The 27,876-nt window shown below is 54.7% G+C and overlaps 1 protein-coding gene across 8 annotated transcripts; it reads left to right on the top strand.

Annotated features, from left to right (window-relative positions):
• Positions 1-296: 296 nt before the first annotated feature.
• On the top strand, positions 297-27,803 carry SLC35E2B (solute carrier family 35 member E2B). Of its 8 annotated transcripts, none has more exons than XM_057305358.1 (10): positions 297-1,049; positions 4,848-4,967; positions 13,003-13,380; positions 13,560-13,695; positions 14,131-14,258; positions 16,657-16,777; positions 18,492-18,545; positions 19,065-19,137; positions 21,215-21,360; positions 23,368-27,803. In XM_057305358.1, the coding sequence occupies exons 3-10, from the start codon at positions 13,059-13,061 to the stop codon at positions 23,603-23,605; spliced, it is 1,218 nt and encodes a 405-aa protein (XP_057161341.1). In that variant the 5' UTR covers positions 297-1,049; positions 4,848-4,967; positions 13,003-13,058; the 3' UTR covers positions 23,606-27,803. The 8 variants fall into 8 exon arrangements, with proteins under 8 accessions (XP_057161341.1, XP_026375844.1, XP_057161342.1 ...); XM_026520059.4 differs by lacking the exon at positions 297-1,049 and adding an exon at positions 1,801-1,965; XM_026520057.4 differs by lacking the exon at positions 297-1,049 and adding an exon at positions 1,977-2,536.
• The last annotated feature ends 73 nt before the right edge of the window (positions 27,804-27,876 follow it).

Raw genomic sequence — 27,876 nt, 5'->3', positions numbered from 1 at the left:
GCCGAGAAGCCAGGAGGAGCAGCATACAGAGCGGCCCGGCCATCTGGGACGGACCCATGAACTTGCCCTGGATGCTTTCCTTCCTGCTTTCCAGAAAATCACCCTTTAAATGTCATCCAAGCCCTAAAGGAGAAGGAGGTAGTTGTCAGAAGGGGGCCCTAGAGGTCCGGAGAACTCTCGTCATGGAGGGAGGCAGGGCTTGGGCGGAGGGCTTGACGCCCAGCTAAAGCTTCTCAGGCAGGTTTCGAGGGAGCCTCAACCTCACTCTCTTTGTTGGTCAGGTCTCCTGCTTCACAAGAACTGCATCCTAACCGAATCATGTCTACACTGGGATCTACTCTGGAACTTTGGGCATGCAAATATTCAGAGGCATTATTTAAGTGACCCCATTTGAAACTGAGCAGAGTATGGAGATTCCTGGCCAGTCTATTCTTTCACCCAGAAGTTGGCTTTCTGGAATCCAATCAAAGGAAGACGTTGTAACTCCAACAAGTCCAGATAAAAACACACGGACCCACCTGTATGGCACCCATCATGAATGAAACCCAGACATGGCCCAATGGTGAAATCACTCAGGCCACCTTAAGAGGCAGCAACGTTTCCTTTGAATATTTAGAGACAAGAAGAATTGTTGACAGGCAAAGAGAAAGGGACAGGATGCCAACTCTGGAATATGTCTGTGGAGCGAAGGCCTCCTCAGGCCTGACTGGAGGCCTGGGCAGCACGGCTTGGAGGCCCTCTGGTAGCTCAGAAGGGAGGCGAAGGTCCCCCGGCTCACATGACATCATTTCAAAACTGTTTCCCCACATAAGATGTAAGAAAGATTGTGCTGTAAAAATGCTGAGTTTTCATAAATTTGCTTTTGAAATTATTTGGCTACAAATGACTCACAGACCACCAAACCCCAGGACCACCAGGCAGTCATCAAGCGTCTCAGAGTTTTGTGTAAAGAAGAAAAATCTAGTCTGTGAACTTTGTTCAGACGGACGAAGTCCTAAATACTTTAGGGATGATGAAGACGGCACCATATTATGTTCTGAAGTAGGCATGTAAGTAAACGCTGATTTCACTTTTGCTGCTTTCTTCCTGTATTTTTCACCTCCAGGCAGGGCCTCTGGCCAGCCCTCGGGTCTCCCTGCCCTGCTCACCCTGCCCTGTGGACAAGCCCAGGAAAAGCCCAGCCTGTGGGCACCTTCCACTAACTGGTCTGAAGGAGATAATGTACTAATTTTAAATCACTGTAAAGAAAAAGAAGGGAGAACTAAACGACACTGTCGTCTTGAAGGGGCGGCCATTAGCCATAACCGTGCTCTCGAAAACTACGTGGGCAGGTACGCGACAGGAGAAGGCGAAGGCAGGCGGTGCAGGTGCGGTCCTCCAGGTGCAGGGCTCCAGGCGCGACTTTGTGCCTCCGCGCGTGGTCCCGGGACCCAGGTGTGCGCACGCTCCTAGGCTGCTAGTTCCACCAGCCAATACGCTCCCTTCGTCCTTCTCTTCTAAAGCTGGCCTGGTTGGACTGGATTTGCTGTCCCTAGCAATCAAAACCTGCGCGGCGGCCCCCAGGGGAATTAGAGGCCAGCGCCTCCTCAGACTAGCTGGACCCGCCCAGCAGACACCCCCCAACCTGGGCCGCGGTGGGACGGCCCGGACCAGGGCAATGGGAGGCGGGGGGGGGGGGGTTCGCTGTCGCCCGGCACACACACCCCCAATCTGGGCCGCGGTGGGACGGCCGGGGGCACCGTCGCCAAGCAGCAGGACCGCACCCCCAGCTCCGGCGTGCCGGCGGGGAAGCCCTGGTGCCCAGGACTCCGAGCAGCTGCGCCGCAAGGAGCCGTGGAAGGCTCCGGAACGTCACTTCCGGCGCGTCGCTTCCGGCCGGTTGCGGGCACCTCAGCGCGAGGCTCGGCCCGCCCCCCGGCCCGGCGGTCGTGTCGAGAGGGGCGGAGGAGCGATGGCAGCCCCACGGTGAGGTGCTGCCCGCCCGGCCTCCGCTCCCCACGGGACGGAAGGGTCTGCTCGGGGCTTCCCGGCGCACGCGATGCGGCGCCTCCTACACCTCAGCCTCGCGCGGAGCCCTCGGGGCGTCGGAGCCCGCCCACCCCGGCCCCCTGGCCGTGTGCCGGGCGCGCCCCGACCAGCAGCGGGCGGCCCCGTGTGTCTCCCTGGAGGCCGCTTTCTCCGGCCCGAGGCACGCAGCCCACCTTAAATGCCGCGCGCCCTTAAGGCCCCGACGTGGGGCGGGGTTGCCCCGTGTCGGGAAGGCGCTGCGCCCCCCACCGGTCCAGCTCGGGGAGCTCGCCCCCTCGGCCCTCCCCAGATTCCGGCGGCCCATCTCCGAGCACGGCTCGCGGGAAGGGCCCTAAGACGACCCTTGCAGCCCGCGCAGAGCCAGCCCCTGGGTGGGCGCCCTGCAGTGGCTACGAGAGGCGCGCGCGTCGGCCATGCTCGCAGGCGGAGGTCCCGGGCGTCCTCCGCGCCCCCCGGATGCGCACGGAGACCCCGCGCTGGCTGTCGTCCCGCGGCCCTGCTGCGACCGGTGGGTGGAGAGGCCGCGGCGTGGGGGAAGGGGCCGCGGGCGAGCGCCGGGCCGGGCGCCCTGGGGCCCCCAGTACCGCTGCAGAGCAAGGCCTCGGGCGCGCGACCCCGGGGCGCGGGAAGGCCGCACTGGCCCCTGGAAGGTTCCCGCACCCCTCTGGCTCCCGTGCTCACATCGGGAGAGAGTCCTTGATGCCGCCTGTCTGGGTCATTTGTCTAAGGGTGGGTGGCCAATTTACCCGGAAAACGCGGAATAAAACGAACAGTAAAGGTTGCTTCCGGTGGTCGCCTATCGCTCTCCGGACCTAAGCCTGGCCGGCCTGTTCCCAGCGCCCCCTCTCACGAACAGCCCCGTGATCCACCCCATGGCCTTTGCACTCGCCATGCTGCTGGCGTCCCAGGCTGACCCCTCGTCTGAGAGGCCCTTCGCCTTTCGGCCCGTAGCCTCGGCCGGTGTTCTCGGTCTCCCCGGGTCCGCCCTCTTCCCCGCGCCTGCTCCTCCCACTTTTAGCCCCCGCCTCGCCGGTCCGTAGGCGCGGCCCTCGCGGGGCGCACCCGCGTCCGCCCTTCCCGGCTGCCTGGGTCCAGCCGGGTGGGCGGCAGCGCTGGGGGCGCGGGCCGTGTGTTCTGTCCCGGGGCTTCTTGCCTTGTAAGCCCCCAGACCCAGGTGCCCCCGAGGCGAGCACGACCCTGGAGCGGAACCAGGTAACCGACGCTGCATCCGCCCTGGGGCCTAAAGTCACGGTCGCCCAGGAACGTATTGCAGTTGATGTCTTTCCTTGGAAAACTCCATTGTGTAGCGGCTGAGCTCCTGCCGAGCGCTGGTTTTAGCGGACTGTCGGTCTGCGAGTTGGGGCTCAGAGCCTCCTTCATTCCGGTCCTCAGATGACTTCTTTCCCTCGGTTTGCTGGGCCCCGTCCAGCTAATTCCCTTGCAGTCCTCCTGCTTCAGCCTTTGACGCATTGCTCACCACTGCCGAAAAGGGGGGGGGGGGTGGGGAAGCCTGTTCAGAGGTGGATTCTTTGTTCAGTGGCTTTTTTTTTTAAGTTTTTTTTTTTTAATGGAGTGGAATGTACTTTACCAAAAGTATTTGAACTTGCAAGTTAACATTTGAAAGTAGAATGAACGCGTATTAAACAGCATGAAAAGGGGCATTAAGCGTGGGAATAGAAAGGATTTTAGATGAAAGAAATCCACTTTCAATATAAACAAATTAGAAACTGGAGAGAAACGAACCAAGATTTTAATGAACGTGGGACTCCGCCTCCCGGAGCTGCCAGCAGCCCTAACCTGGCATAGGTTACTCGGAATTGTTTGTGCGTTTTACATCGAACCACATTGTACAAAAAGGTCTTATAACTCTGCTCTCAATCTATGACAAATATTTTTTTGTCAAAACTTGTCGGGCTTCATTGTGTCACCTTGGTAATGGGCCAGCATTTATTACACACATACTCCCTATTGGATACTCAGTGTCCAGTTTCTCATTCTTAAAAAGAAAGCTACCGGTCTGTCCTGGGTACAAAGGTCTAGGAAGACCTTTGTTAAATTGTTTCTTTAGGATAGATTCCCAGAGATGGAATTTTTAGTTATACTGTATAAAACTTGGAGACTTTCAGTACATCGTATCTACAATGCCCTGCTGACAATTTGAACCAATCTAGATTTCCTTACCCAGTGTTTGAGGACATCTTGAGTTGTTTGTTCTAGAACAGGGATTCTTAACCTCAGGCTGTGAGCCTTGGAATTTAGGACTCTGCAGAATTGGCTGGGGAAACATCGACCTCCCGCTGAGCTTTTCTTCATGGTGGCAGGAGCAACACCCATGACTTCGTCTCCATTTTGGAGCCCGGGCACCTTCCTGGCTGTCCCTGAGCCCCTCACTGCAGAGTTGAGCAGAGTCCTGACCCCCGTGTAGGACCTGTTATGTAGTGGAACGCTCAAACCAAGTCAAGATGTCTCATGTTTGTTTCTTGCAGTGTCACCGCATCTCAGTAGACCTGGTTTCCTTTTAGTCGTGCAGGTGCACGTTCTGAGGACAGCTCTGGGCAGGAGAGCAGTCAAGAGCTGCCCCCTGGCCTAGTACAGACAGATCGTTAACCACCCACTCCATGCTGGTCAGAAAGCGTTCTGGCTTAGTTCTTGTGTTTTGTGCTAATAATCTGAGAGGGAGATAATTCAGACCTTTATCACCAGTGACCGGGAGGTGGCCAGTGCTGTACCTTGTTTCCAAGCAGACTCAAAACTGCTGTTGGCTCTTAAAGGCAATTCTTCCTTGTCAGATTAGGGTTGCTGACTTTTAGTTTTTGCAGGACAAGAATTGCTTCCCTCTGAAAGCTCCTTGAATCACGTGGTCTACAAAAGAAGAACAGGCCGTGGAGACAACGTGAGCTGGAGTGTAGGAAGGCATCTGTGACCCCACCGGGACTTTGGTGAGTGGGACCTTCTGAGTTCAGGACCAACTGACCGACAACTTTCATGTGTCATGCCCCCCACAGGCACTCAGGGTCTTCGTTGTATCCTGTTCAAATTTAAACTCCAGGCTCACGACTGATGATAAGCAGGATTTCATTTGATCCGTGTTGAGAAGACCTTTGTGTCACTCACCTCCTTTTGTGTATTGCTGTGTGTTACCTGTTTTTACAGCTCAGTGTTGCATCCTGTGAACATTCCCTGCCTGACGTATTCGTTCTCCTGTGGACAGACAGCTGGGTTTCTGCTGTGGGCGTTCTTACATGTGTCTTGTGCGCACAGACAAGACTTTCTCTAGGGGAAGTTCTCTAGGATTTAGTGGTTCATGGGATCATGGGGAAGGTGGCCAAATGGTGACTTTCTAATTCTACTCTCCCTTTTACGTCTGTCAGTTGACTTTGTACTATAAACAAGAGCTTTCTTTTCTTCCTCGTTTATCGCTGTGGATGTTTGGGTACTTACTTTATTTAGTGGGTTCTGATCCTGTGCTATCATTATTCAGTTTCTCTCTCACTCTGCCTCTGGATTTCTCCAGAGGGTGTTCCCTTGTGTGCTTCTGTGTCCTTTAACCTGTCCCATCAGTGTTTGAGCACTTCCGTTTCTTTGGCCTAATGCCCCAGCCCTGAAATGGGCCATTTCTCCGAGGAGGCTGGTTCATTTCAGTGGAGAATGAGATTTAGAAACAGGACCAGGACAGGGTGCTCACAGCAGCTGGGCTGTCACTGCCTCTGGGCCCTCAGTGTCCAGATGACGAACCAGATGCAGAGACGCGTGTGTTGTGGACAGGCGTGATGTGTGCACCTCCGTCTGTCCACACCCACGAGTGCTGACCCCAACAGCACAATCCGTTCCACCCTCCCTCCTCTGTGCGTCTGTGCTCTCTCCAGAGGCACAGCAAGGTTTCAGTCTCACTGGCCGTAGAAGAGTCACTTACTGCTCAATCCAGAATCCCTGACCCATGAGTCAATGAGAAAGCCCACCATGTAGGGTTCAGTGTTAGGGTCCTGTGTGTCTTTCATCTGAGCACGCACATTCTGCAAACTGTGTTCAGAAGGTATGTGGATGGGTTGTCTCCTGTGTTCAGCCTGACTGTTATTTATCTGATTTGTGGTTTGGTTCACCTCTTTCTGTTTGTGTCACACTTTAGAAAATTTATTTATTCGGTTATTTTTGTTTTTTAAACATGTGGAACATTAATATAGTTCCAGAAGTCATAACTTTTTGAACAGGTGCATTTGAGAACTGTTGACCGCTCTGTTTCCCTCTCTGCGCTCCCTCCTCCCCCGCCACCAAACAGTCTCTCTCCTTGGTCTTGGGCTTATCCTCCCACATTTCTTGTTGCTCAGTGTAGTTTTATTTTATTTATTTATTTATTTATTTTTAGTCATCTCTACACCCAGCATGGGGCTCAAACCCATGACCCCAAGACCAAGAGCTGCATGCTCCCCGACCAGTCCAGCCCAGTGCCCCTGCTTTATCTCTTTAAATTGCGAGTCTTCCCTGTTTTTCTCTGCTGGAACTTTCATTCTTATTATTTTCTCCCTACCTGGGTTGCTGTCTCTTTAATATTTTGATTTCACATCTCTGTTCTGCATTCCAGATAATTTCCTCAGACGTTTTTTCAAATGCAGTAACTTTCTTCAGCTCTGTCATTTCTGTGTAACCCATCGATTGAGTTGTTTTGTATTTCAAATTTTTCAAACTTTTTATTCTGAGGAACTTGTAGACCGACAGAAGAAACAACTATACCTGTATGCCCTTCTCCCAGCTCCCCTCCCGCTGATGTCTTCCGTGACCTCAGTGACGCTTAGTAAGTTCCACTGGAGCGTCGTTCCCATTTAAACATCCAGACAGAACTACCAACTAATCTGCAGACTGCGTTCAACTTTGGCCAGTATGCCACTGGTGTCCCTTTTCTGGTGTGCAGTCCAGTCTGGGTATGACCCCACGCTGCATTCAGTGGCCGTGTCCCCGTGGTCTTCTCCAGTCCTTGACTTTTGTGACCTGTGTACTTTGGGTTTGCCTGCTGTGTTCTCTCGATTAGATTTGCAGTCACGTGTCCGTGGTACAAAACCCACAGCAGTGCCACGTTCTTCTTAGTGCATCTGATCAGGGCAGACAGGACGTCTGCCTGTCTCTAGTGTTTTCAGCTTTGGTTGGTCGGGTCTCTGGTTGGGGTGATGTCTGCCAGTGTCTCAGGGTAAAGTCACACCTCCCCTTTGCGATGAGTTGGCACCTGCAGGGGAGAGGTTTGGATGCAAACACATCCTCGTTTCAGCTCAGCAACCGGGTGACTCCTCTCTGGACATTTATCCCTGATGGCGTCTTGGGTTTGTTCATCTGCGTGACTGTCCTATCAACCTGCCGCCCGTGGGCTTCGTCGGTCCCTCCCTGGAGCTGCCCGGCAGCTGCTCCTCCCCCACAGGGCTTCCCTCTCGGCAGGTGATCTTTGATCTTTGACCCGCACCCATTGATCTTCAGCTGGCAAAGGTCTTCAGGCCTGAACTGAGCAAGATTTTCTCCAGAGCCGGTTGCTTCTGGCCCCAGCAGCTGTGGGTGTGTCTGGGAGCAGGACCCAGATTACCGGTCCAGGTTCACGGCCCACCTGCTTCAAGCACCCCTGGCTGCTTTCTGGGGGGTCCTGTCCTGAGTTGGAGCTTCCTGGGAGCCTCTGGTGAGATTTCGCTTCTGCTCTCCCGCTCTTGATTTCCAAGGGCCGTTTTCTGGTGTCCTCTCCTTGTGGCCGGGGGCTTCATCTCTCTGCTCCCCCCTTCCTGGGACCTGCACCATCCTGCTCTGCCCTCCTTCCAGCGCTTCTCCCATTTTCTCGTCTTGCTCCTCTCCCAGCTGCATTCTCTGTCCAGGCCTCTCCTTGGGGCCTGATTTCCGTACTTAAGGTCTGTCCTTTGCCTATTGAATTCTCCAGAGAAGAGTCATCTGGTCTCCTGCCTGGGGAGCAGCAGCTGCCTGGCCGCTCTGTGACCCTCAGTCCCTGCTTTCCCTGCAGGCCGAGGCTGTTTCAGCCCCCTCCCCCACCCTGGGCCCTTGGAGCCCTGGGAAGAGGGAGGAGTCAGCGCAGTCACTCTCCTGGCCAAGCCCCTTGACAGTCTCGCTTTCCTGCGTCTCTCCCCCACGTCCTGGGTTTCTATCTCACCAAGCAAAAGCAAGCAAGCAGCTGGGAATCCTGGTGTGATTAGCGAGTCTTGACATGAAGGACAGAGGCAGAGGCCATGTCTGTTATGCCGTGGACTGCTCCAGACCTGATTTTCATATTTGGACTTGGTGTGGGAACCATGCACACTCGGAGGGCTCTTCCCCTCAGTCACCCTGCTAGACATGCGGCCTGGGATCTGCCCGTCCCTGGGCCCGGTTGTCACATTGGTTCATCACCGAGTTGGGTGGGCTGTCTGTGGAGATGTTGATGGTCACGACAAGAGCGTGCGCTGGAAGGCGAGCGTGTCCCGGTGACCTGAGCATCTGCCCTGGGATTCCGGGCCCTGTTGTGGACATGGGGGTGGGAGCACTGGTGTGTTGGCTGTTGGTCGGCATGACTGGGCCTCTGGGTCCCAGCACCTGCTGCATTCCACCCTGGAAGCCTGGTGGCTGCCTTCGTGTGGGTGGAAGGAGGAGAGAGTGCAACCCCCCGGCACAGAAAGAGAAAGCTCCCAGGCACCAGAGGAGACCTGGTCACCAAGGGGCAGATGGTAAGGGAGGCCCTCACACTCTGAAGTCTGGTCCAGATGAGTGGACAGCAGGCTGCAGGGAGCTGGGGAAGGGCAGGCAAGTTAGGTCTGCTAGAAGGTGCTGCCAGCCCTGCCCTCCTTCCCACCTTTCTCACTGGCAGCCGGTCCAGCTTGAAATCTGAATTCATCATAGAAAGGAAGGTTTGGCTCTAACCGAATGGGCTCTGGCCTAAACAAGCATCATCTCGGTACATGCTGGGACTTGGGAATGTCAGCTGAGGACCTGGGAGGACTGCTTCCCGGAGCACGGGATTCTTCTCCACACGTAAATCTGAGCTTATAGAACAGTTTGGAAAATAGCACGACGCCTCCCTACAGACACGCATGCACTTTGCAACGCCCTTTGTTTTCCCCTGGGCCCCGTCCCTGCTGTGTCCCCCACCCCACGAACTCTGGCCTGAGTTCCCTGCTCCCCAGACTTTGTAAGAACTTTTTATATTTTCGTTTCGCAACGATATTGGGTGTCTTGGCAGGTTTAACAGCCTTGTGGGGAACCGTGTGGTACATTTCCTTCCACTGCTTGGTCTTGTCATTTCGGACTCCAGCAGTTTTAAGATTTCCCATTGGTTCTCATGGCAGAGGCCTTGCATCCCACTGCTGTGGGCCTTGGCCCCGTGATGTGCTATGATCTGTTTCTCCTTCAGTAGACATTTAGGTTTTTTGCTACTAACGGAAATGCTAGGGGTGCCTGGGTGGCTCCGTTAAGCATCCACCTCTTGACTTCAGCTCAGGTCATAACCTCGAGGTCCGGGGATCAAGTCCTGCATTAGCTCTGCACTCTGCAGGGAGCCTGCTACTCTCCTCCCTCTGCCGCTCCCCCACCTCGTGCTTGCGTGCACTCTCTCTCGAATAAATTAAGTCTTTAAAAACAGTGCTACGTTAACCCCCCGTCTTCTGGCGATTTGTGTGAGCACCGTACACGGGTTCCCCCCAGGACCACCTGCCGCTGCAGCCAGCCTCAGCCACGTGCCCTCTGCGTCTCTTTTATTGTTTCTTGTTCCTCGCAGAGACACCGTCTGTGTGTGTGCTGCTGGGTGTTTTCAGCCTTGGACCGACAGTCCTTGGAGGGCTTCTCGGAGGGAGTGGCCCCCCCCCCACGGTGGCTCTCTGCTTGGCCACATCTGATCACCCAAGGAGCTAAAAATCATTCTGGTGCTTGGGCTGCACCCACAAACTCTGACCTCCTTGGTCTGTGCAGAGTAGGGCCCCTTTCTGTCGGCTTGTTTGGGCTCTGGGCGTGTGAGCATGCAGCCAGCATCAAGGACCTCTGCTCAGGTGTGGGTGTCAGGTCGGGGTACTTCCCTGTGTGACCCTGCAGGAGCAGAGCCGCCGGACACGGTGGCAGTGCATGAGGACAAGTGGTCAAGTGCAGCTTAGCAGTGTGCGTGGGCGCCCCTGAGCAAGCAGAGTCACTTCCAAGCGCAGATCTGACAGAAACATGTGAAAAGACGCTCACAGAACATTCCTAGTGGCACAGTGTGAATGTCTGTTAGCAGAGGTGGTGCGTTCATTGGGGTTCAGGCATGAGAGCAGGACCCTAGCTGTGTGGAGCCAGGTGCATGGGCCCTCGTTTACTGAAAACCAACTGCTTGTTAAAGGTCTTTGTACAGAGGGAGTATATGTGCCATCAGATGGTGGTTTCCGGTTTCTTAAATCTCTGACCACAAGTGCACGTGGAGCAGGGAGTATCTGGCCCTCAGAAGTGTGTGTTCCCGGGGCTTCTAGGGGGGAGCATGACCTGGACTTTAAGGAGAAGGAGAGTGAGGGTGGGCAAGAAGGTTGTGAGTTTCTCAGATGGGAGCCCAGCGGAAGGGGTGCTCGACCTGTGAGGGGTCAGTTACCCGCCGGCGTGTTCTTTGCTGTATTTGTCGGTCTTGCGGGTGCTTCTGGACCGTCATCCCCTTGCCCTGCAAACAGTGTGGCTTTGGAATCAGCAGTGGCTTCCGGGCACCTGTGACCAACACTGCGACGGGGTCTCCAAGGAGCAGGACCTGGTGGTGCTGGGGGCCTCGAACTTAGGATTTGGCCCTGACGGGAGGCTTTCCTGAGGAGGCAGAACCCACAGAGGCGGGGAGGGGCAAGGAGCCAGGGTCTGGGGCCTGGGGACCCTTGGGGGGGTCTTAGGAACCCTGTGCCATAGCAGCAGGCTTCTTCCTGCATCTGATCTGCACCTGCAGCCGGGCCCCGGTTCCAGGCCGGGGAGGTGGCGGTGGTGGAGTACGGACACACCCCCTCTGGCCTGGCCAGTCCTAGCTGCCTGGAGCACCTCATCACCCCAGACAGAACAGTGGGACTGGGCTGGGGAAGAGGAGGCTGAGCAGGGGCATCGTAGGGGAGCCCTGAGCACTGAAGAGCTCATCCTCGTGTGGGGGCAGTGGGAGCCCATGGAAGGGCCAGGCACACTCCGGTTGTGATTGCAGTGCATTTTGTTGAGGCCACTGTGGGACAGCCACGGTTGGGGTGCATGTGGGCAGCCTGGGTGAGATGCGGGTGCTCGCTGGGGCCTGTGGCACTGAGCTCATGGTGGACAGAGGGGGGAACACTGGGGGCCAAGGCAAGGTGGGGGAGGATGGCCGGGTCTCTGGTGCCGCCCGTGCCTGGGGGCAGGATAGAAGCCAGCTTTCGGGGGCATCGGGAAAGTCCAAGTCTTGAGTTTGAGGAGCCTTTGAGCACTTGTCTGCAGATGAGCTGGAGAGCAGTGGGTGGGCAGCCTGCGCTCCTAAGGGGGGGTCCTGTTGGGGGTGCCAGGGTGCAGGAGGGGAGCCGGCAAGCCCCAGCTGGTGTTGCAGCCAACTTAGCCCCTGGATGCCTCCTGCTACACGTGCGAGGAGTTAGGGATGAAGTATGATATACGTCCTTTCAGATGTGTAGCTGACAAGAGGAAACCCCCAGGTATCAGAAACTGAGGGAACCGGAAATCTGAGTGCTCAGCTCATCTGAGGCTGGCTGGGGACTCGGGTCTAATGTCATTGGGGAAGGAAGTGGGACCCTAGCCCTTCTGAGAGGGGGCAGGAATTTGTCACTGGGACTTGGCTTAAAGCAAGAACTTGGAGAACTTGCCTGCCTGCCACGGGAGAAGCCGGGTCTGACTAAGCCTGGGATCTTAGGAGAGAGGAAGGAGGCTCACTTGAGAAGCTGTGGCCACAGGTCTGAGACCAGCAGGTCTGGGTTCATTATGCTGAGGGTTTGTCTAAGAAACAGCATAAAATGGTCCTGGGCGAGTGACACCCTGGGGCATGTGACAGAGGCAGACCCCAAGCCTTCACTCTGGAAGGAACCCCGAGGGCCCAGGGCGCACGGGCCCCCCGCATGGCAGGATCTGCTGGAGTTGACCAATGTACACCACACGCAGCCCCAAGGCCAGAGCCCGCTAATCCATGGAACCTCAGGGTGGCGCTGCTGAGGTCTCGGGTAAGGGATTGTCAGAGAACGTTAAGACAGAAGATGGAAGAAGGGCGGAAAGAACAAGACACTGGGGGTGTCTGTCTGGCTCAGTCAGGGGAGCGTGCAACTCCTGATCCTGGGGTCGTGAGTTCAAGCCCCACGTTAGGTGTCGAGATTACTTCTAAATTTTAAGTTAAAAACAAAAAAGAACAAGATGCTGTGAGAAAAACAGACCAGTTTCAGGTGGAACCAAATAGAACATCCACAAATGAAAAATAGAGTGATTTTGTAATTTAAAACCCAGTGGACAGAATAAAAACCCAGCGTCTGTGGCAGTGGCAGATCAGTCCTCCTGTGAAGAACAGCTGGAAAAGCTGGAAAAAATACTAACGGTCAGGTGAGGGCGCGGGAGAGCCGCAAGTTTGCAGATACCACACCGAGACCCACGGGGCGGGCCAGGGCCGCGGCTTCTCCTCGGGGACTTGGGCAGTTCCCAGATCGGGTGGGAAGGTGCAGAGCCCCTGCAATGGCTTCGGGGGGACAGCAGCCTGGGCGGGGGCTTCCTGGGGTCCGTGTGTAGATGGTGGGCACGTGGGGAAGGGCAGCTATAGGAGCCTTTGGTTTTCAGCACCTGGGGGAGGGGAGATGGGAGCTGTCGGGGCTCCTGTCCTTGCAGCTCCGTAGACTAGCGCACAGATGTGAAAATAAGACCAGAATTCCATGTTTGCATTTTCACAGTTACCTCACCTTGGTGGTTCAGACTTTTAAGGACTTTAAAATGTTCACCATCAATAATGCGGGGTTTTATTCTTAACGTTTCAGCCTGCACTCGCTAGGGAAAGTGCTCAGTGCTCTCTTCTCCCCGCAGACCTTCATCTGGGAGTCGGCCTGACCCATGCTGCCCGCAGGCTTGAGGAGACAAGCATGTCGGCTTCGGGAAAACCCCTGGCGCTGGCAGAGCTGGCCCCCAGCCCCGAGGACAAGCCCAAGGGGAAGCCGCTCCTCGCCTGGGGCTCTCTCTTTGGCCACCGCAGCGAGAAGATTGTTTTCACCAGGAGCGAGGGAGCCCCCGAGGAGAACGTGCTCACCATCACCGTCACAGAGACCACTGTCATCGAGTCCGACCTGGGCGCGTGGAGCCCCCGGGCCCTGCTCTGCCTCGCGCTGTGGTTCTTCTTCAGCTTCTGTACGCTGTTCCTCAACAAGTACATCCTGTCCCTGCTGGAAGGGGAGCCCAGCATGCTCGGTAACTGGGGGTGTGGGCCGGGCCCCTCCTACCTGCAGGGCGGTGCTGTCCACGCGAGAGGCGCACGGAAGAGCTCGCATTCCCCGGGAAGGAGGGCGCCACGGGCAGGGGCTGGGAGCCGTCCTGCCTGCCTGCCTCCACGTTGGGAGGAAGGCAAGTCTCTCCTCTCCCTCCTTCAGGGGCTGTGCAGATGCTGTCCACGACGGTCATCGGATGTGTGAAGATATTTGTTCCTTGCTGTTTATATCAGCACAAAACCCGGCTTTCTTACCCCCCCAATTTCATCATGATCATGCTGTTTGTGGGTCTAATGAGGTAAGGAATCTGACGTTTTGGTTGCGCGTTGCATGAAATGTCTTGGCCATCGCTGGGAGTGCGGTGCCAGCTGACTGACGCTGTAATCACGTGATCCCAGGTGTGTTTTCAGTGCAAACTTTATGCAGTCCTAAGGGCTGTGTAGATTTTAGGACAACAGATGGTATTGGTTTTGTGGATCTGAATACACTCAGACTCTTCCCAGAACTTCCGAGAATCTAACTTAAGAATGGTGTGGGAGTGATGCCCCTCCTGTCCTGGGCCTGCCACTGGGTGCGCGGAGCAGCGTCCTGCCGTTGGGGCTGCGGGCCCCGCCCTGCAGGGCCCGACCGAAGTCTTCACCGGGGAGGCCAGGAGGGCAGGGAGCGGGAGGAGGGGAGCAGCTTCAGATGAACCGACTCCTCCATCCCAGTGACACCTTCGGCGTATTCTTAGGTTTGCAACGGTGGTTTTGGGTCTGGTCAGCCTGAAAAATGTGGCGGTTTCGTTTGCGGAGACGGTGAAGAGCTCTGCCCCCATTTTCACCGTGATCATGTCCCGGGTGATCCTGGGGGAGTACACAGGTGAGTGGTCCTCTGGCCCCAGGGCCCCTCCTCCGGGGTGGGGGCTCTCCCAGCAGCAGTGTGGCGCTGGGGCTCGCCTCTCCAAGGTGGACATTTTCGCTGCCATCCTAGAACGTTCTCCAAGCAGTCACAGGGCCTCACAGATGCACTCCAGCAAGCGTTTCTTCACCTCAGCTGAGTGCACGGCTGTTTGGACATGTGGAGGCCTTGTGGTTGGTGGGGACATAGGAGCTGGGGAAAGAAGTAAGAACCAAGTAAGGGAGAAGTCACTGGTCCCCGAAGGCGAGACCACCTTCCGTGTCACACGAGGGGCTGCCTGGTGACAGTCACCTGCTGGCTCGCCCAGCGGTCTTGCTCAGGTCGGCCACCTCCTGCGCCTCCCGAGCTCCTCTGACAGCCTCCTCCTCCTGCTCTTCAGTAGTTCTCTGCCCGCCATGAGCCCAGAAAGCTGATGGATTTACAAATCGCCAGCCTTCAATGACAGCAGACTATTTCCAGCTACACATTATACACGTGTTCCTGTTTTTCCTGCCAGCCTTTTGTTTGTTTATTTTTTAAAGATTTTATTTATTTCTTTGAGAGAGAGAGAGAACACTTGCAGGGGAAGCAGCAGGCAGAGGGAGAGGGAGAAGCAGGCTCCCTGCTGAGCAGGGAGCTCGATGTGGGGCTCGATCCCAGGACTCCGAGATCACAACCTGAGCCGAAGGCAGATGCTTCGCCGACTGAGCCAACCAGGCGTCCCCTCCTGCCGGCCTTTTAAAACGGAGCCCATCGGCCATTGTTCCATGAAAACCACCAGAGTGCAGAATAATGCATATGCAGCATGATCTCTCATCTAAGAGCAGTACTGCTAGATGTTTAGATACAGGCACAGTTAAGAAAATGACAAGATCTGGAGGCGAGTGGCGGAGGGAGGAGGGCGCCAGTACGCATCACAGCTGGACCCCTCCCAGACGTGCCTCTGGAACCACACATATGTTTGAGGCAATGGTGAGACCATCCAGGCAGGGTGTAAACAGCAATCCCTAGAAATCACAAGCAACAGAAAACAGACGAAGCTGACTGCGTATCAAGGGGGGGAGCTCAGCCACTCTGAGTTTATTTCAGTGACTTGAAAACAGCATGGTTTGGCTCCCAGCTGCGTGGCTAAGCTTGTGGCAGACGAGCTGTCTTGTTGAGAACTGTGAGAACATCTTGATACAATTTAGCAAAAGGCATCTGTTGGGGAGAATGACCGAGGGGCCAGGATTCCAGAGCTGAGGGTCTCCGGCAGCATGGACCCCAATGGGTCTGACCTCCCCACAGAGGCGTCTGCTGATTCTCAAGCAGTGGCTGGAACTCGGGGGCAGAGCGGCCTCCTGGAGCTGCAGAGCTGAGGGCAAGTGGGGCCTGTCAGGGGGACACCCCGGCAAAGCCCTGAGCTCTCCCCGGGACCGCGAGCATGCCCATGCCCGTGGATGCCTCGCCACAGCAAGAGCAGTCCTTCCTAAGGGCGAGACGGCACTTGTGGCCTTGCATTCTCCGGGTTTTCACACGTACAGTCTGTCCTGCAGCAGACGTTCCTAGGCGGACCGAGGCCAAGACTACATGCTAGAAAACCGAGAGGGTGCTGGCAGGTGGAGGGCCCAACATGCCAGGTTCCCTTCCCCCACCTCCCAGTGGGGGCTGCTGCTCGGTGTGCTGGGGACTCCCGAGTGACCGGGTCTGGTCAGCATGGTCCTGCGCCGGGAGGTGGCCATTGTCTCCAAAGGTCAGCGTGGACCTCTCCCATGGAAGACTTGTTCCCTCATCTACTTTGAATTTCAAAGTAAACTAAATAGGATCTGAAATTGAAGCAACATGAGGCCCAATGTCCTGTTTCCAAAGTGAATGTGCTTTTCCATTCTGCTCAACTGACTTTTTTAACCCTTTGTGTCAAGTTTGTTCCTTGGATTTCGGAACAAAGCAAAGAGAAGTGACCTCCACATCGTTCGCAGATTGTAGCAGGAGACCCCCTGCAGCAGGGCATCAAACTGCCCCCACCCCTGGCTCCCCCTTTTGGATAGACAGTGGCCCTCGTCCACCCTCCTCGTTCTCAGGCGAGAGTTTGTGCAGGGTGGGGCCCTGGGGCTCAGGGCCCCAACCTTGTGCGTCCTGCCCACAGGCCTGGCAGACGTACCTCACAGAGAAAAGCCACATAAGGCCCCTGGCCTGGGAGAGGGTGGCGGGCTTGGTGCAGGCATGGACGTGGATGTTGGTATTTTCCTCCGGTGTAAAGAATCAGTAGCCGCTTGTTTCGGAACGAAAGTGAAAGTTAGCAGCTTTGGTGAGGGGTATGAAAATGGCCTTGGTGCCCAGAAGAGATTTTGTAGCGGGCAGACTGACTGTGGGATCTCTTCTGTGTATTTGCCTTTTCTAGGGTTGCTGGTCAACCTCTCCCTCATCCCTGTCATGGGAGGCCTGGCGCTGTGCACGGCTACGGAGATAAGCTTCAATGTCCTGGGGTTTTCAGCCGCATTGTCTACCAACATCATGGACTGGTGAGTCAGGAGGAGCGTGGGGACGCACGGTGTGATGCATGGTGTGATCAGGATAATGGATGTTTAAGTCCAGATTAACTCAGAACTACATCCCTTAATTCAAAGCTGGATACATCTGATGCTGCCTCTTCTGAAATACTAAACACTTTGTACCCCAGTAAGGTAACCTTTTCTCAAAAAACAAGCCAGAGTTTGACAACAGGTGGTCTTGGTATGAAGAACCCTCATCGTAGGGACACGGTCGGCTAACATGCCGGAGTGCCCTTGTGGGTCCGTGCGTCCCCATTCGGCTAAGCAAAGGGGAGGAGGCCATCCTGTGGCTGGAACAAAGGGGCAGTTTCTGGTCTGTGCCCGGGGCCGGTGCCGGGAAGGGGAGAGCCTGAGTCAGGTGCTGGAGGGAAAGCACCGCGCGGGATTTTCCTCGTCCTGCAGCAGGAAGGGGACGGAAGCCGTGGATCAGTGAGTGCAGCCGCCCTGCACCCGGGCTGTGGTGTTAAAGTCCACACTAGGCCTCGGCTAGCCCTGCTCTTAGAGAAGTGCTGATTGCCTCTAGGTCTCCCCTGTTCCTGGGAAAGAGGGGAAATGGCCACACGGGAGTTTATCGTGCCTTTACCGTTAAGGTTGGACAGGCTCACACTGAGGTTTTCGATACGAGGGCCAAGTAAACATTTAAAAGTCATCTATAATTTCATTTCTGATATTTAGATGTATTTCCTAATGGCTTTTTTCCCTCTGCATTTATAGCTCCTAGAAATCTAATACGGCCACATCATGCATTCAGTCTCGGTCTGGCTCTGCCCCCTCTGTGTGGTCCTGTGGGCGCCGCGTGCTGGCACCAGGGCCCCTCAGCAGCCGGGGCTTCGTGACCACCTCCTCGTGCAGTCCACAGATGCCTGCTAATTAATGACTCTTTGTCTAGGTGTGCAGAGTGGCTCCGTTGAAGTTTGTGACGTCGTGCAGGGTCAGTGCCCACCAGAGACACAGAACCCACGCACGCCGACAAGGGCTCTTGATCCGCATTGCCAGTGTTTCCCAGACGACTGTTCTGGTTTCTAGTTCTGTAGTGAGAGCTTTGGTCTTACCTTGTCCTCAACTAAGTTTTTATTTCAAAACAAAATGGAACAAACCCCTGCTTCTAGAGCCCAGAGGGCAGAGTCCTTAGTGGAAGTGACAAGCCCTTTGGTTCCTGGGGAAGCTGGGCGCTGTTTCGTTTTCTCGTTGGCCACATGCATGTTTCCCCTGTGGTTCGTCTGTTACGTTTGGGAGCTTTGTCCATTATTTTTCCACTGGAGTCTTCGTAAGCTCAGACTGTGTTGTTCGCTCGCTCCCGCACATTCAGTCCTCAGGTGCCCAGCCTGTGGCAGTTACTGACTTACGAGAACTCCTGGTTCAGGACGGGGTTTTGTGCAGCACTTAGAGCGGGGACTTTGGGATCCTCTGACCCCCAAGAGCTGGGTAACCTTAGGCACATCGCTCAATCACTGAGTGCCTCAGTTTACCCTTCTGTAAAAGGGGCCAGTCATGGGGCCCCCCTCACAGTGAAGCGATGCCCAGGAATCCCCCAGTGTGGGCCCAGCTCATGGCGGATGTGCGGGGGCCATCCCCTAGGGGCCGCCATCGTTGTCAGCACTCAGGAAGGATGCAGACGCTCGGTCTCTGGGGTCCACACTAACTCCTTGTCTCACCAGCTAACCTCTTCTTTTCTTTATTCTAGTTTGCAGAACGTTTTTTCAAAAAAGCTTCTCAGCGGGGACAAATACAGGTTCTCGTAAGTATCGTTAGCCCGTGAAACTCCCAGTTTTGTAGGCCCCAAAGGACTTCTTGCCCATTTGAAGTTTCAGAATCCGCTGTAGACCTGATGCTTTTCCCACTTCGGCTTATGTGGCTTTTAGAAGTACTTTGTGGAGGGGGCACGTGGCTGGCCCAGTCAGAAGAGCAGGGGACTCTTGATCTCAGGGTGTGGGTTTGAGCCCCATGTTGGGTGTAGAGATTACTTAAAAAAAATAAATAAACTTTAAAAAATAAGTAAATAAATAAAAATACTTTGTGGAAACTTGGAAGAAAACCCCACCTGTTTCCAGCTGCCCCCTGAGGCATCTGAGGGGACGGCTGGGTCCTGGCTGCGGTTGGCCGGCACACACCGCCCCTCCCCACCGTGCGGGACGAAACAGACTCTGGTGTGCTGGGCGCCCGGGGGCGCTCTTGCTGTGAGCTGTCCACGTGAGCCCTGGCCCGTGCCCCGCAGGGCGAGCACGGGAAGAGCGCCAGGCCTCTGTTCCCCCCGCAGGGCTGCAGAGCTGCAGTTTTACACCAGCGCCGCCGCCGTGGCCATGCTGGTCCCCGCCTGGATCTTCTTCTTGGTGAGTTTCAGGACGCCGCTTGGCACCTGCGCTGACGTTTCTGTGTAGCGACTGGGGAGCGGGCCGGTTTAACTTCCCAGCTCAGGGGATCGCTCCTTGCTGCATCACTCACAAAGGGTCAGCGATGCGTGCTTGAGGAGAAGGGAGAGAAGGTGGAAACCAGACCTTGGACAGGTCTCTGACGCGGGCTTGTGCCCAGCGAGGCCAGTCTGGAGCTGTGGGAGTTTCCTGAAGTTTTTGTGTGAGGGTTGTAGTCTTGGTTATTTTATTAGTATTTTAAAGTAACACGTGCCCACCATAGAACGATCAGAGAGAAGGTCTGTCTCCTGATCCCTCCTGGACCCACTCCCGCACCGCCCCTTTCCAGACCTGTCCGCGTGGCTAGAATCGTACTCAGATATACACGTGTGTAGTATGATTCCACTAGTCTCACAAAAGCACGTGTACGTGTCTGTGCAGACCTTTTTTTTTTTTAAACATAAATGGAACTGGGCTGTTCTGTCCTTCGCTTGTGCTCTGGAGTGTGGCTCTGCCCTGATCTGTCACGGCCCCTTCGACAGACGCCGGACTGCTTGGCACATTTCACACAGAACCCGGAGTTTCATGTGTCGTGTCTTCAGCAGACAAAGGTGTTTCTCTAGGATACATTCTTGGAATTGGAACAGCTGATTGAAAGAATGTGTACATCTAAAAGTATTTTTATTGTGGTAAAATGTACATAAACAAAATTGATCGTTGTAGCCATTTTAAAGTGTAGGTCAGATATGTTCACGTTGTGACAGCAGCCGCCGTCACCATCTGCGTGCAGACTTTCATTATCACGATCTGAAACTGTCCCCATGAAGCAGGAACTCCCATTTCCCCCGTAGGGGGAGCGAGACTGTACCTCTCCCTGCTAGGGTCTCCAGCTGGGCGATTAACGGGGGACGAGCCCACAGACTGACTTAACGTAAGCTTCACGTGACACGGGAGACTCACGAGGAAACCAAGGGAGGGGTGCAACCTGAGAGCACACGTGACAAGCTGAGAGGGAAAGGTGACGGCGGGAGAGCGGGCTGCCTGTGGGGTGGAGGCGGGTGAGTGCGCCGGACCCTCCATCTCTGCAATGAGCGTGTTTCTTTCCTCCTGCCGCCTCGGCGGCCTCCACGTGGGGCCTTTGTCTCCCGCTCCTCAGGGAGGAAAAGCGAGGTCAGGGCCCTTCTGGCTCCTGCTGTTTTTAAGGGTCTTCAGCCCAAAATAATCCTGATGCTGAAGCGGCATGTTTGTGCTCTGAGCTCTTTCACCCCTCCCCCAGCGCCTGGCACCTACTCTGTACTTTCTGTCCGTACAGAGCTGACGACTCTGGGTCCATCGTGTAAGTGGAATCCTATGGGATTTGTCCTTTGGGGACTGGCTTATGTCACTGAGCAGGACGTCCCCAAGGTCCCTCTGAGCTCTAGCGGTGTTGCCGCTTCCTCCTTTTTAAGGCTCAGTCCTGGTCCCTGTGTTGTTGGAGCACGTTTGTCCATCCACCCACCCACCAGTGGACACCTGGGCTGCTTCTGCAGTCTGGCTCTGGCGGACAGTCCTGCTGTGAACCTGGGCGTGTCATAACAATTCAAGACCCTGCTCTCGGTACTTTGGGGCACGTGCCCTGAAGTGGGGTTGCTGGTTCTTGCGGTAGTTGTCTGTTAACTTTTCGAGGACCCACCAGACTGTTTACCGCCGTGGCTGCACCATTTTACTTTCCCACCAGCAGTGCTCGGGGGCTCCAGCTGCCCCCCGTCCTCGCCTGCACTTGTCCTTTCCGTTTTCTGTTTTCAATGGTCTCCATCCTAATGGGTGTGAGGCGGTCCCCGGTGGTGCTGTTGGCTCGTATTTCCTGGATGCAGTGGTGCTGAGCGCCTTCTCGTGGGCTCATCGGCCATGTGTGCATGCGTTCAGAATGGGGACTGTCCCCCCAGAAAGCTGTGTTCAGAGCACTGCTCCGCGCCAGTCTGTGGACCCGGCTGACCGGGTGCCTGTGACCCCCCGCTTCTCGGTGGCGGAGCCGCGACAAGAGCCCTGGCTGCAGCGCCATTTCTGTCGTGGCCCACAGGACTTGCCGGTGATCGGCAGAAGCGGGAAGAGCTTCACGTACAGCCAGGACGTCGTGTTGCTGCTGCTCATGGACGGCGTGCTCTTCCACCTGCAGAGCGTCACGGCCTATGCCCTCATGGGCAGAATTTCCCCTGTGACGTTCAGGTAAGCGCAGCAGCTCCCCGAGACGCGAGGTGTGCGTCGAGGTCATTGGTGGAGGTGCGGACTTTAAATCCGGGTGTTGTTATGAAAGGTCCTTGTGATTGTCAGATGCTGAAGTAAGGGCCGTGGCCACGTGTTGTGACCACAGGCCGTGCTGTTTGGTGCTATGTGAAATATGGGGACACGCAGGACATCAGTCGGTAGGGAAACCCACCAGGAGTCCACACATGAGCGTGGAAGCAGCTGCAGCTCGGGTGTTTTTCTGTCGGAACAGCATGTCAGTGGGACTGCCTGTGATGCTGGAATGTTCTGCTTCTGGGCTGCCCGGCGGCAGGCAGAGGGAGAAGCAGACTCCCGTGGAGCAGGGAGCCTGACGCGGGGCTGGATCCCAGGACCCTGGGATCGTGACCCGAGCCGAAGGCAGACGCTCAACAACTGAGCCGCCCAGGTACCCCAAGGAACTGAATTCTTAATTTTATCTAATTTTAAGCGATTTTAATTCGAACAGCCACACATAGCCATAGGCTCCCCTATCGGAGGCACAGCTCTGGAAATTTTGAGAGGCGAGCCAGAGGCCTCGCTGGCTTCTCTTCTTTTCTGTAACCGGAAGAATTTAATGAAAGCACCATTTCAAGACGCAAGTTTTCAGTAACAAGCAGAAAAGCATGAGCTCATGTTGCCAGCAGGCCTAGAAATCCAGAACTGCAGCGTAGGCCACGTCGTGTCATGTAAGTCAGTGGGCCTTTTTTTTTTTAACTTCTGAACTGGCAGCAGAGAAGGGGAATGGTCTTGCTTGACCTGCAGGCTCCAAAGCCACGTCAGGCTGTGCCAGCCACACCTCTGTCTCCCCGGGGCCTCTCTGGGGCGGCCCCTGCTCCCACTGCCCGTGTCGGTCTGGCCCAGGTCCACGCCATAGCCCTGTGCAACACCAGTCACATGCCCTGACTGTGACCCCTGCGGCCCTCCCACATCCTAGGTCCAGAATGGGAAAGGTTGCAAGAAGGTCAAGAACAGTCATGACTTTTAAGTTCTGAAGCCTGTGCTGGTCATTGCCTCTGTCACACGTTCTGGTATCCATTTGGGGCCAGGAATTATTTCCAAATATCCCTGAAACTTGTTTTTTTAATGATTGTTAGTGATGGTTCAAAAAAGGGCAAAAAGCGGAAAACCAATTCTTTTTAAGGAAAATAGCTTTTTTTCTGTTTTATTCATGTCATAAAAGCAATACTTAATTCATTATAGGTAGTTTGGAAAAGACAAAAAAGTACAAAAAGTAAAAAAAAGTTAAAGCGCACGTGGTCCACAATCCCCAGACACAAGCACTGTGAACTTTTCAGCAAGTGTCGCATTAACTTCATCTTGACAGGGTCCTCGCCTTGCTTGCACAGTGCTGTTTTCACTGATCAGACGGTCTCTCCGAGACCCGTGTCTTGTCCCCGGGGCCTCTCTGGGGCGGTTCCCGCTCCGCTCTGCCCATGTCGGTAAGGGTGCTGCAGCCATCTGCGAACTTCATCTGTTCTTCAACAGCAAGCTGAGCTATTTAGGGGTAAATGTCATAATGTCTGTGATTTACTTAAAAATATTTCGGTCCCAGGAGCGCCTGGGTGGCACAGCGGTTGGGCGTCTGCCTTCGGCTCAGGGCGTGATCCCGGTGTTATGGGATTGAGCCCCACATCGGGCTCCTCCGCTATGAGCCTGCTTCTTCCTCTCCCACTCCCCCTGCTTGTGTTCCCTCTCTCGCTGGCTGTCTCTATCTCTGTCGAATAAATACATAAAATCTTAAAAAAAAAAAAAAATTTCGGTCCCAAAGAAGAATGAAGCAAATAAAGCAAAATGTTAATTTAGTCTAGAAGATGAGTATGGCTGTTCATGGGGACCTGTCCCTGCTTCTCTGTTTGACACCTTTGCTAATAAAAGAAAGGAGGAGGGAGCCAGCCAGGGAGCACCCCTGGCCTGTGCAGGCTGGCGGGCGGGCGGGCCGAGCCCGGACCATAACCCCTATCATTGCAGTGTCGCCAGCACCGTGAAGCACGCCTTGTCCATTTGGCTCAGTATTATAGTGTTCGGCAACAGAGTTACCAGCCTGTCAGCCATCGGCACCGTCCTAGTGACCGCTGGCGTCCTGCTGTACAACAAGGCCAAGCAGCACCAGCGGGAGGCCATGCAGAGCCTGGCTGTGGCCGCCAGCCAGACACCAGAGGACGACATGGAACCACTGACCCCCAAGGACCCCAGACCACACCACTGAGCTCTAGAAGCCTCGGCAGGTGCCAAGGGCCCCGAGGTGCTGCCCACTGCTGCTGTCGTCCTCACTGACGCGGACACCCAGCCTCCTCGGGTCACTGGGGTGCAGGAGGCCAAGGGACGTGTCGCTTTCCCTTCTCCTTTCTTGGGTTTTCGGTGAAAACCACCAGGAACTTGAACAGGGATCCCAGATGTCAGCTTCCTGGGGTGGAGACCTGAGCCACAGCCGCGTAATGTGAAACCCCCTCCTGCTGACCCTGTGCTGAGCACACGTGAGGGCGTTGGGACCCACACTGGCCTCTGCACACCCTCACCAGCATGCGGGTCTGATTCCTCTGGGGCTGACAGCCACAGGTGCCAACGTGTGCGCTCCCGCCGCACAGCGCCAGCACAGCGAGCTCAGCATCCCCAGGCCTGCACGCTCTGCCCTTTGGCCATCTGGGGGGACTGCCATGCTGAGGCGCCCACTGCCTGGGCCAGAGGCCACAGTAGCCGAGTGACCATATAGCTAGTTGAGAGTGGAACGGGAACAGAGATAAGGGTCCCTGCTGCTGAGGGCAGGCTGTCGGGCCCTTGCCTTCCTGCCCTTCCACCCAAGGCATCCTCCGCACCCCAGAGCTGCCAGCAGCCGGTACCACTTAGGGAAAGGCCACTTGTGGAAGGGAAGTTGCCCCACCCCTTTCAGGGTCTCTGCTGCACTAGGCCCCCCACCTCCTGAGGGTCCCAGCCCTCACCTGTGGCTGGCCTTCAGTCGGGGACCCCCGATGTGGTGATTGCCGGTCACAGAGGTGGAGGACAGAGAGACATCTCTGGTGTTTAACTCAGGACAGGGATATACTGACATTCCCTTTTGTTTTCTGGGCCCCTGTGTGTAACACGGGCTGTTCTGAAGGGTTCCCTAGAGGTGCTCCTGCCATCACCCCGCTGGTCAGGGACCACACCACACCTTGTCTTGTGGACAAGGATGCTAAGGGTTTCCCTCGTGAATGAATGAGTAGGGGGCGCTGGAAAGGACATTTGGTGTGTTCACAGATTTTGTCACACTGCACTTACAATGACAGTGGAGTTTTTAAAGAAGGAAACAGGTGGCCAGGCCCAGGTGGCTTCTGGAAGGCATCCTGTATGACAGGCAACCGACACTGAACCCATAGCCTGGCTTGGCCTGGCTCTTGCCTCCCCGAGCAGACGGACCACCACGCTGGGCGTCTGAGCCCTTGGCTGGGTTCAGGCTCCTGGCCTCTTCACTCTGCTCCTCATCTCGCCTCCCAGTGGGATTTCTGATTGGGGCACCGTCCACTGCCAGTCAGGCTTTAAGACCTGTCTGTGGTGCCGAGCTCACGCCCTGGGGCGTATCGCCTGCAGCCTGACTCGGGGGACGTAGGCGGTAACACGGCCTTCTGAGCCCTGCCTGCCATGACTGAGTGAAGTAGCCGACAGGAGGGCCTCGGGCGCTAACAGCCCCCTTGTCTGATTTCCCTTCCGTGTTGTTTAGGTCCTTGGCTCCCATCATCTCTTCATTGGTTTTCCAGTTGGCTTCTCAGCTGGAAAATATAAAAATAGGCCCTCCTAGAGATCAAATCTCTTGGAAACAAAGAGCAATAATTACGTCTCATTAACTTCTGCCTACTTGAAAAAGTTTGCCATGATGATGGGTTAAGATGAGGCCTTTAAAACTACAACCTTTTATCAATGCCCACATTTTCCACCAAAAACAAACAAAATGAAACAAAAAACTACAACGTTTTTATGAAGCTGACTTCCTGCGCCCAGAGGGCAGGCAGGTGTGTGCTCGCCTGTGTGCCAAGCTTGCTTCCACTGTGAAGATCTCCCGTTTCTATCCCCTTTCCTCTCTGCTTCCCCCACAAACAGCCCCAAAGAGGACTTGGAGGTGGTGGGGGCGGCAGGGTGTGCAGGGGTCTGTGAGGACGGCTTCCACAGCCCTCTGCCTCCCTGCTGGAGAGTGTGGCCGCCATGACCAGCTACTGACGGGATGTGAGCAGAGACGGGGACACATCTGTGGTCATCTTGTTGCAAGATGACTTCATGTTGCCTTTCTCATGGATGTCGTCATCTGAGTGTAACCAGATCGGCAGTGCCTGCTTCTGAGCCTCATGAGGGACCGACAACCCTGCACGTCACCTGTGCCCTGTCTCCTCTCACAAGTGGCTATCTGGCGGTTTTGATTTTCCAAATTCTTGGATCAGAAACAAAATGAAGATTTTCCTAAATTATTAGCAAATGAGGTAATTTCCAACAAAGCTGCTTTTGAGACATTTCCTCAGAACACAAGCCGTGGCCAGCACCGCGCTGGCCCGAGACTTACGTTCCTTCTTCCGGCATCTGGTCCCCACCCTAAAGCCGTCCATGTCCTGCATGTCCAGGACAGCGTTGCCAGCAGACAAAACCCATGGCCTGTCTTGGCCATTTGGTGAATGAATGTACAGACATTATCTATTTTTCATTAACTCTGTGTAGTAGTGTTTCTAGTATGTTCTTAGTGAACCATTGCAGACATGCTTGTATCAACGTTGATACTGGGTATTCATCACTTCCTTGGGTCAGTTCCTCCCATGTCCATGGTCATTGTCTGTGCCTTTGCAAAGAAACACTTAAAAGAGGTGTCAAGTCAGGTTATCTGCTTTTCTGCATCGATATTTAGAGATGTACATATGTCTGGCTTTCAAGGAAACTTCCATTGAAGGGCATAAAAAGCTCTCTTTTTTAATTCCAATAGTCATAATTTCCTCTATATCAGCATTAAAATAATCTGCCCTGGAAAGCTGAGAATATTCTTGCACAATCCAAAATGTGTCTTTAATTTGAGAAAAATACACATGGTGAATCAGAAACAGTCACACGCTGCCCAAAGAACATCAGCAAATGCAGTCATGCCTGTAACCCACGCTGGAAATGCTTTTCCTGGAACCAGTGGGTTCTGCCTGTGAATGGTCACTCGGATGGGCCAGTAGGGATGACACACGCACCACATGGCTTTTTACATCTGTCTGGTGATGTGCTTTCCCAAGGCCTGGAAGTATTTTCACGGTTCCAGTGGGTTGGAAAAATTAAGCAAGGATGTTATTGCAGATAGAAATCTTTGCCTTTGCCTTTGAGCAATGTTGTACTAAGGGCTTCATTCTTTTTTTTTTTTTTTAAGATTTTATTTATTTATTCAACAGAGATAGAGACAGCCAGCGAGAGAGGGAAACAAGCAGGGGGAGTGGGAGAGGAAGAAGCAGGCTCATAGCGGAAGAGCCTGACGTGGGGCTCGATCCCAGAACTCCGGGATCACGCCCTGAGCCGAAGGCAGACGCTTAACCGCTGTGCCACCCAGGCGCCCCTAAGGGCTTCATTCTTTCACAAAATCCGTACATGCTCTGGTTGGGGCCTCTTCGTTTCCTCAGTTTATAAATAAGGATGCCCCAACTCCCCTGGTAAATCTGCCTGTTCCCTCTGTCCTGGCCGAGGAGCCCAGAGCAGGGGTGAGGTTATGCTGACCTCGCTGCAGCTCAGGTTAAAAACCTTCAACTTTGCCATCTCTGCATTCCAGTTTTCCTGAGGGTTCTGATTCTGGGTTTGAGGGGCATTGGATCCATGCCCAGATTCCAAACAGAGTTGGAAACTATTCTAATTGGTAAAAAACAAACACGCTATTTTAAAGATTTTATTTTTAAGTAATCTCTCCACCCAATGTGGGGCTCCATCTCACAGTAAGCTCAAGAGGCACATGCTCCACAAACTGAGCCAGCCGGGTGCCCCCAGGGTGGTTTTTTTTTTTTTTTTTTTTCAGTTTTCATTTGAGTAAAATACATTCATTGACTATTTCTAGTCTGTTTGCAGATGTGTGAGTTGAGTCTGAACCTGCTCAGGGGGTGTCCTGGGCTCTAGGTTGGGGAGGGCCACAGTCAGGGTGACTTTCCCACAGGGAAAAACTTTAAAATTATGCCAATAATTGTCGACATCAGAACCAAGTAGTATTTGCTTTATACCAAACAAAACTGGAGAACGGAAAGTGCGTTGTACAAGATTTGTATGGTGCTGCTTTATTTCACCGGTTTCAGTGTTCAAGTGACTAGATCAGTACTTTCTGAGAACGGCTGTTCAATCTGCTGTGGTGATACATGATGCCTCCTCGCCATTTCTGTCTACATCAGCCACCTGGGGCTCTGGTTCTGCAAAAGTACAATAAACGGTAACCGTGTCGTCTGCGTTCTCTTCATTGGGGGGCCCTCCTGTGTCTGCACTACTGAGCTGATCACGGCTGCTTCCTGTGGC

This window comes from Ursus arctos, unplaced genomic scaffold, assembly GCF_023065955.2.
Source record: "Ursus arctos isolate Adak ecotype North America unplaced genomic scaffold, UrsArc2.0 scaffold_32, whole genome shotgun sequence".
Classification (NCBI taxonomy): Eukaryota; Metazoa; Chordata; class Mammalia; order Carnivora; family Ursidae; genus Ursus; species Ursus arctos.
This window is presented reverse-complemented; position numbering and strand designations above follow the sequence as displayed.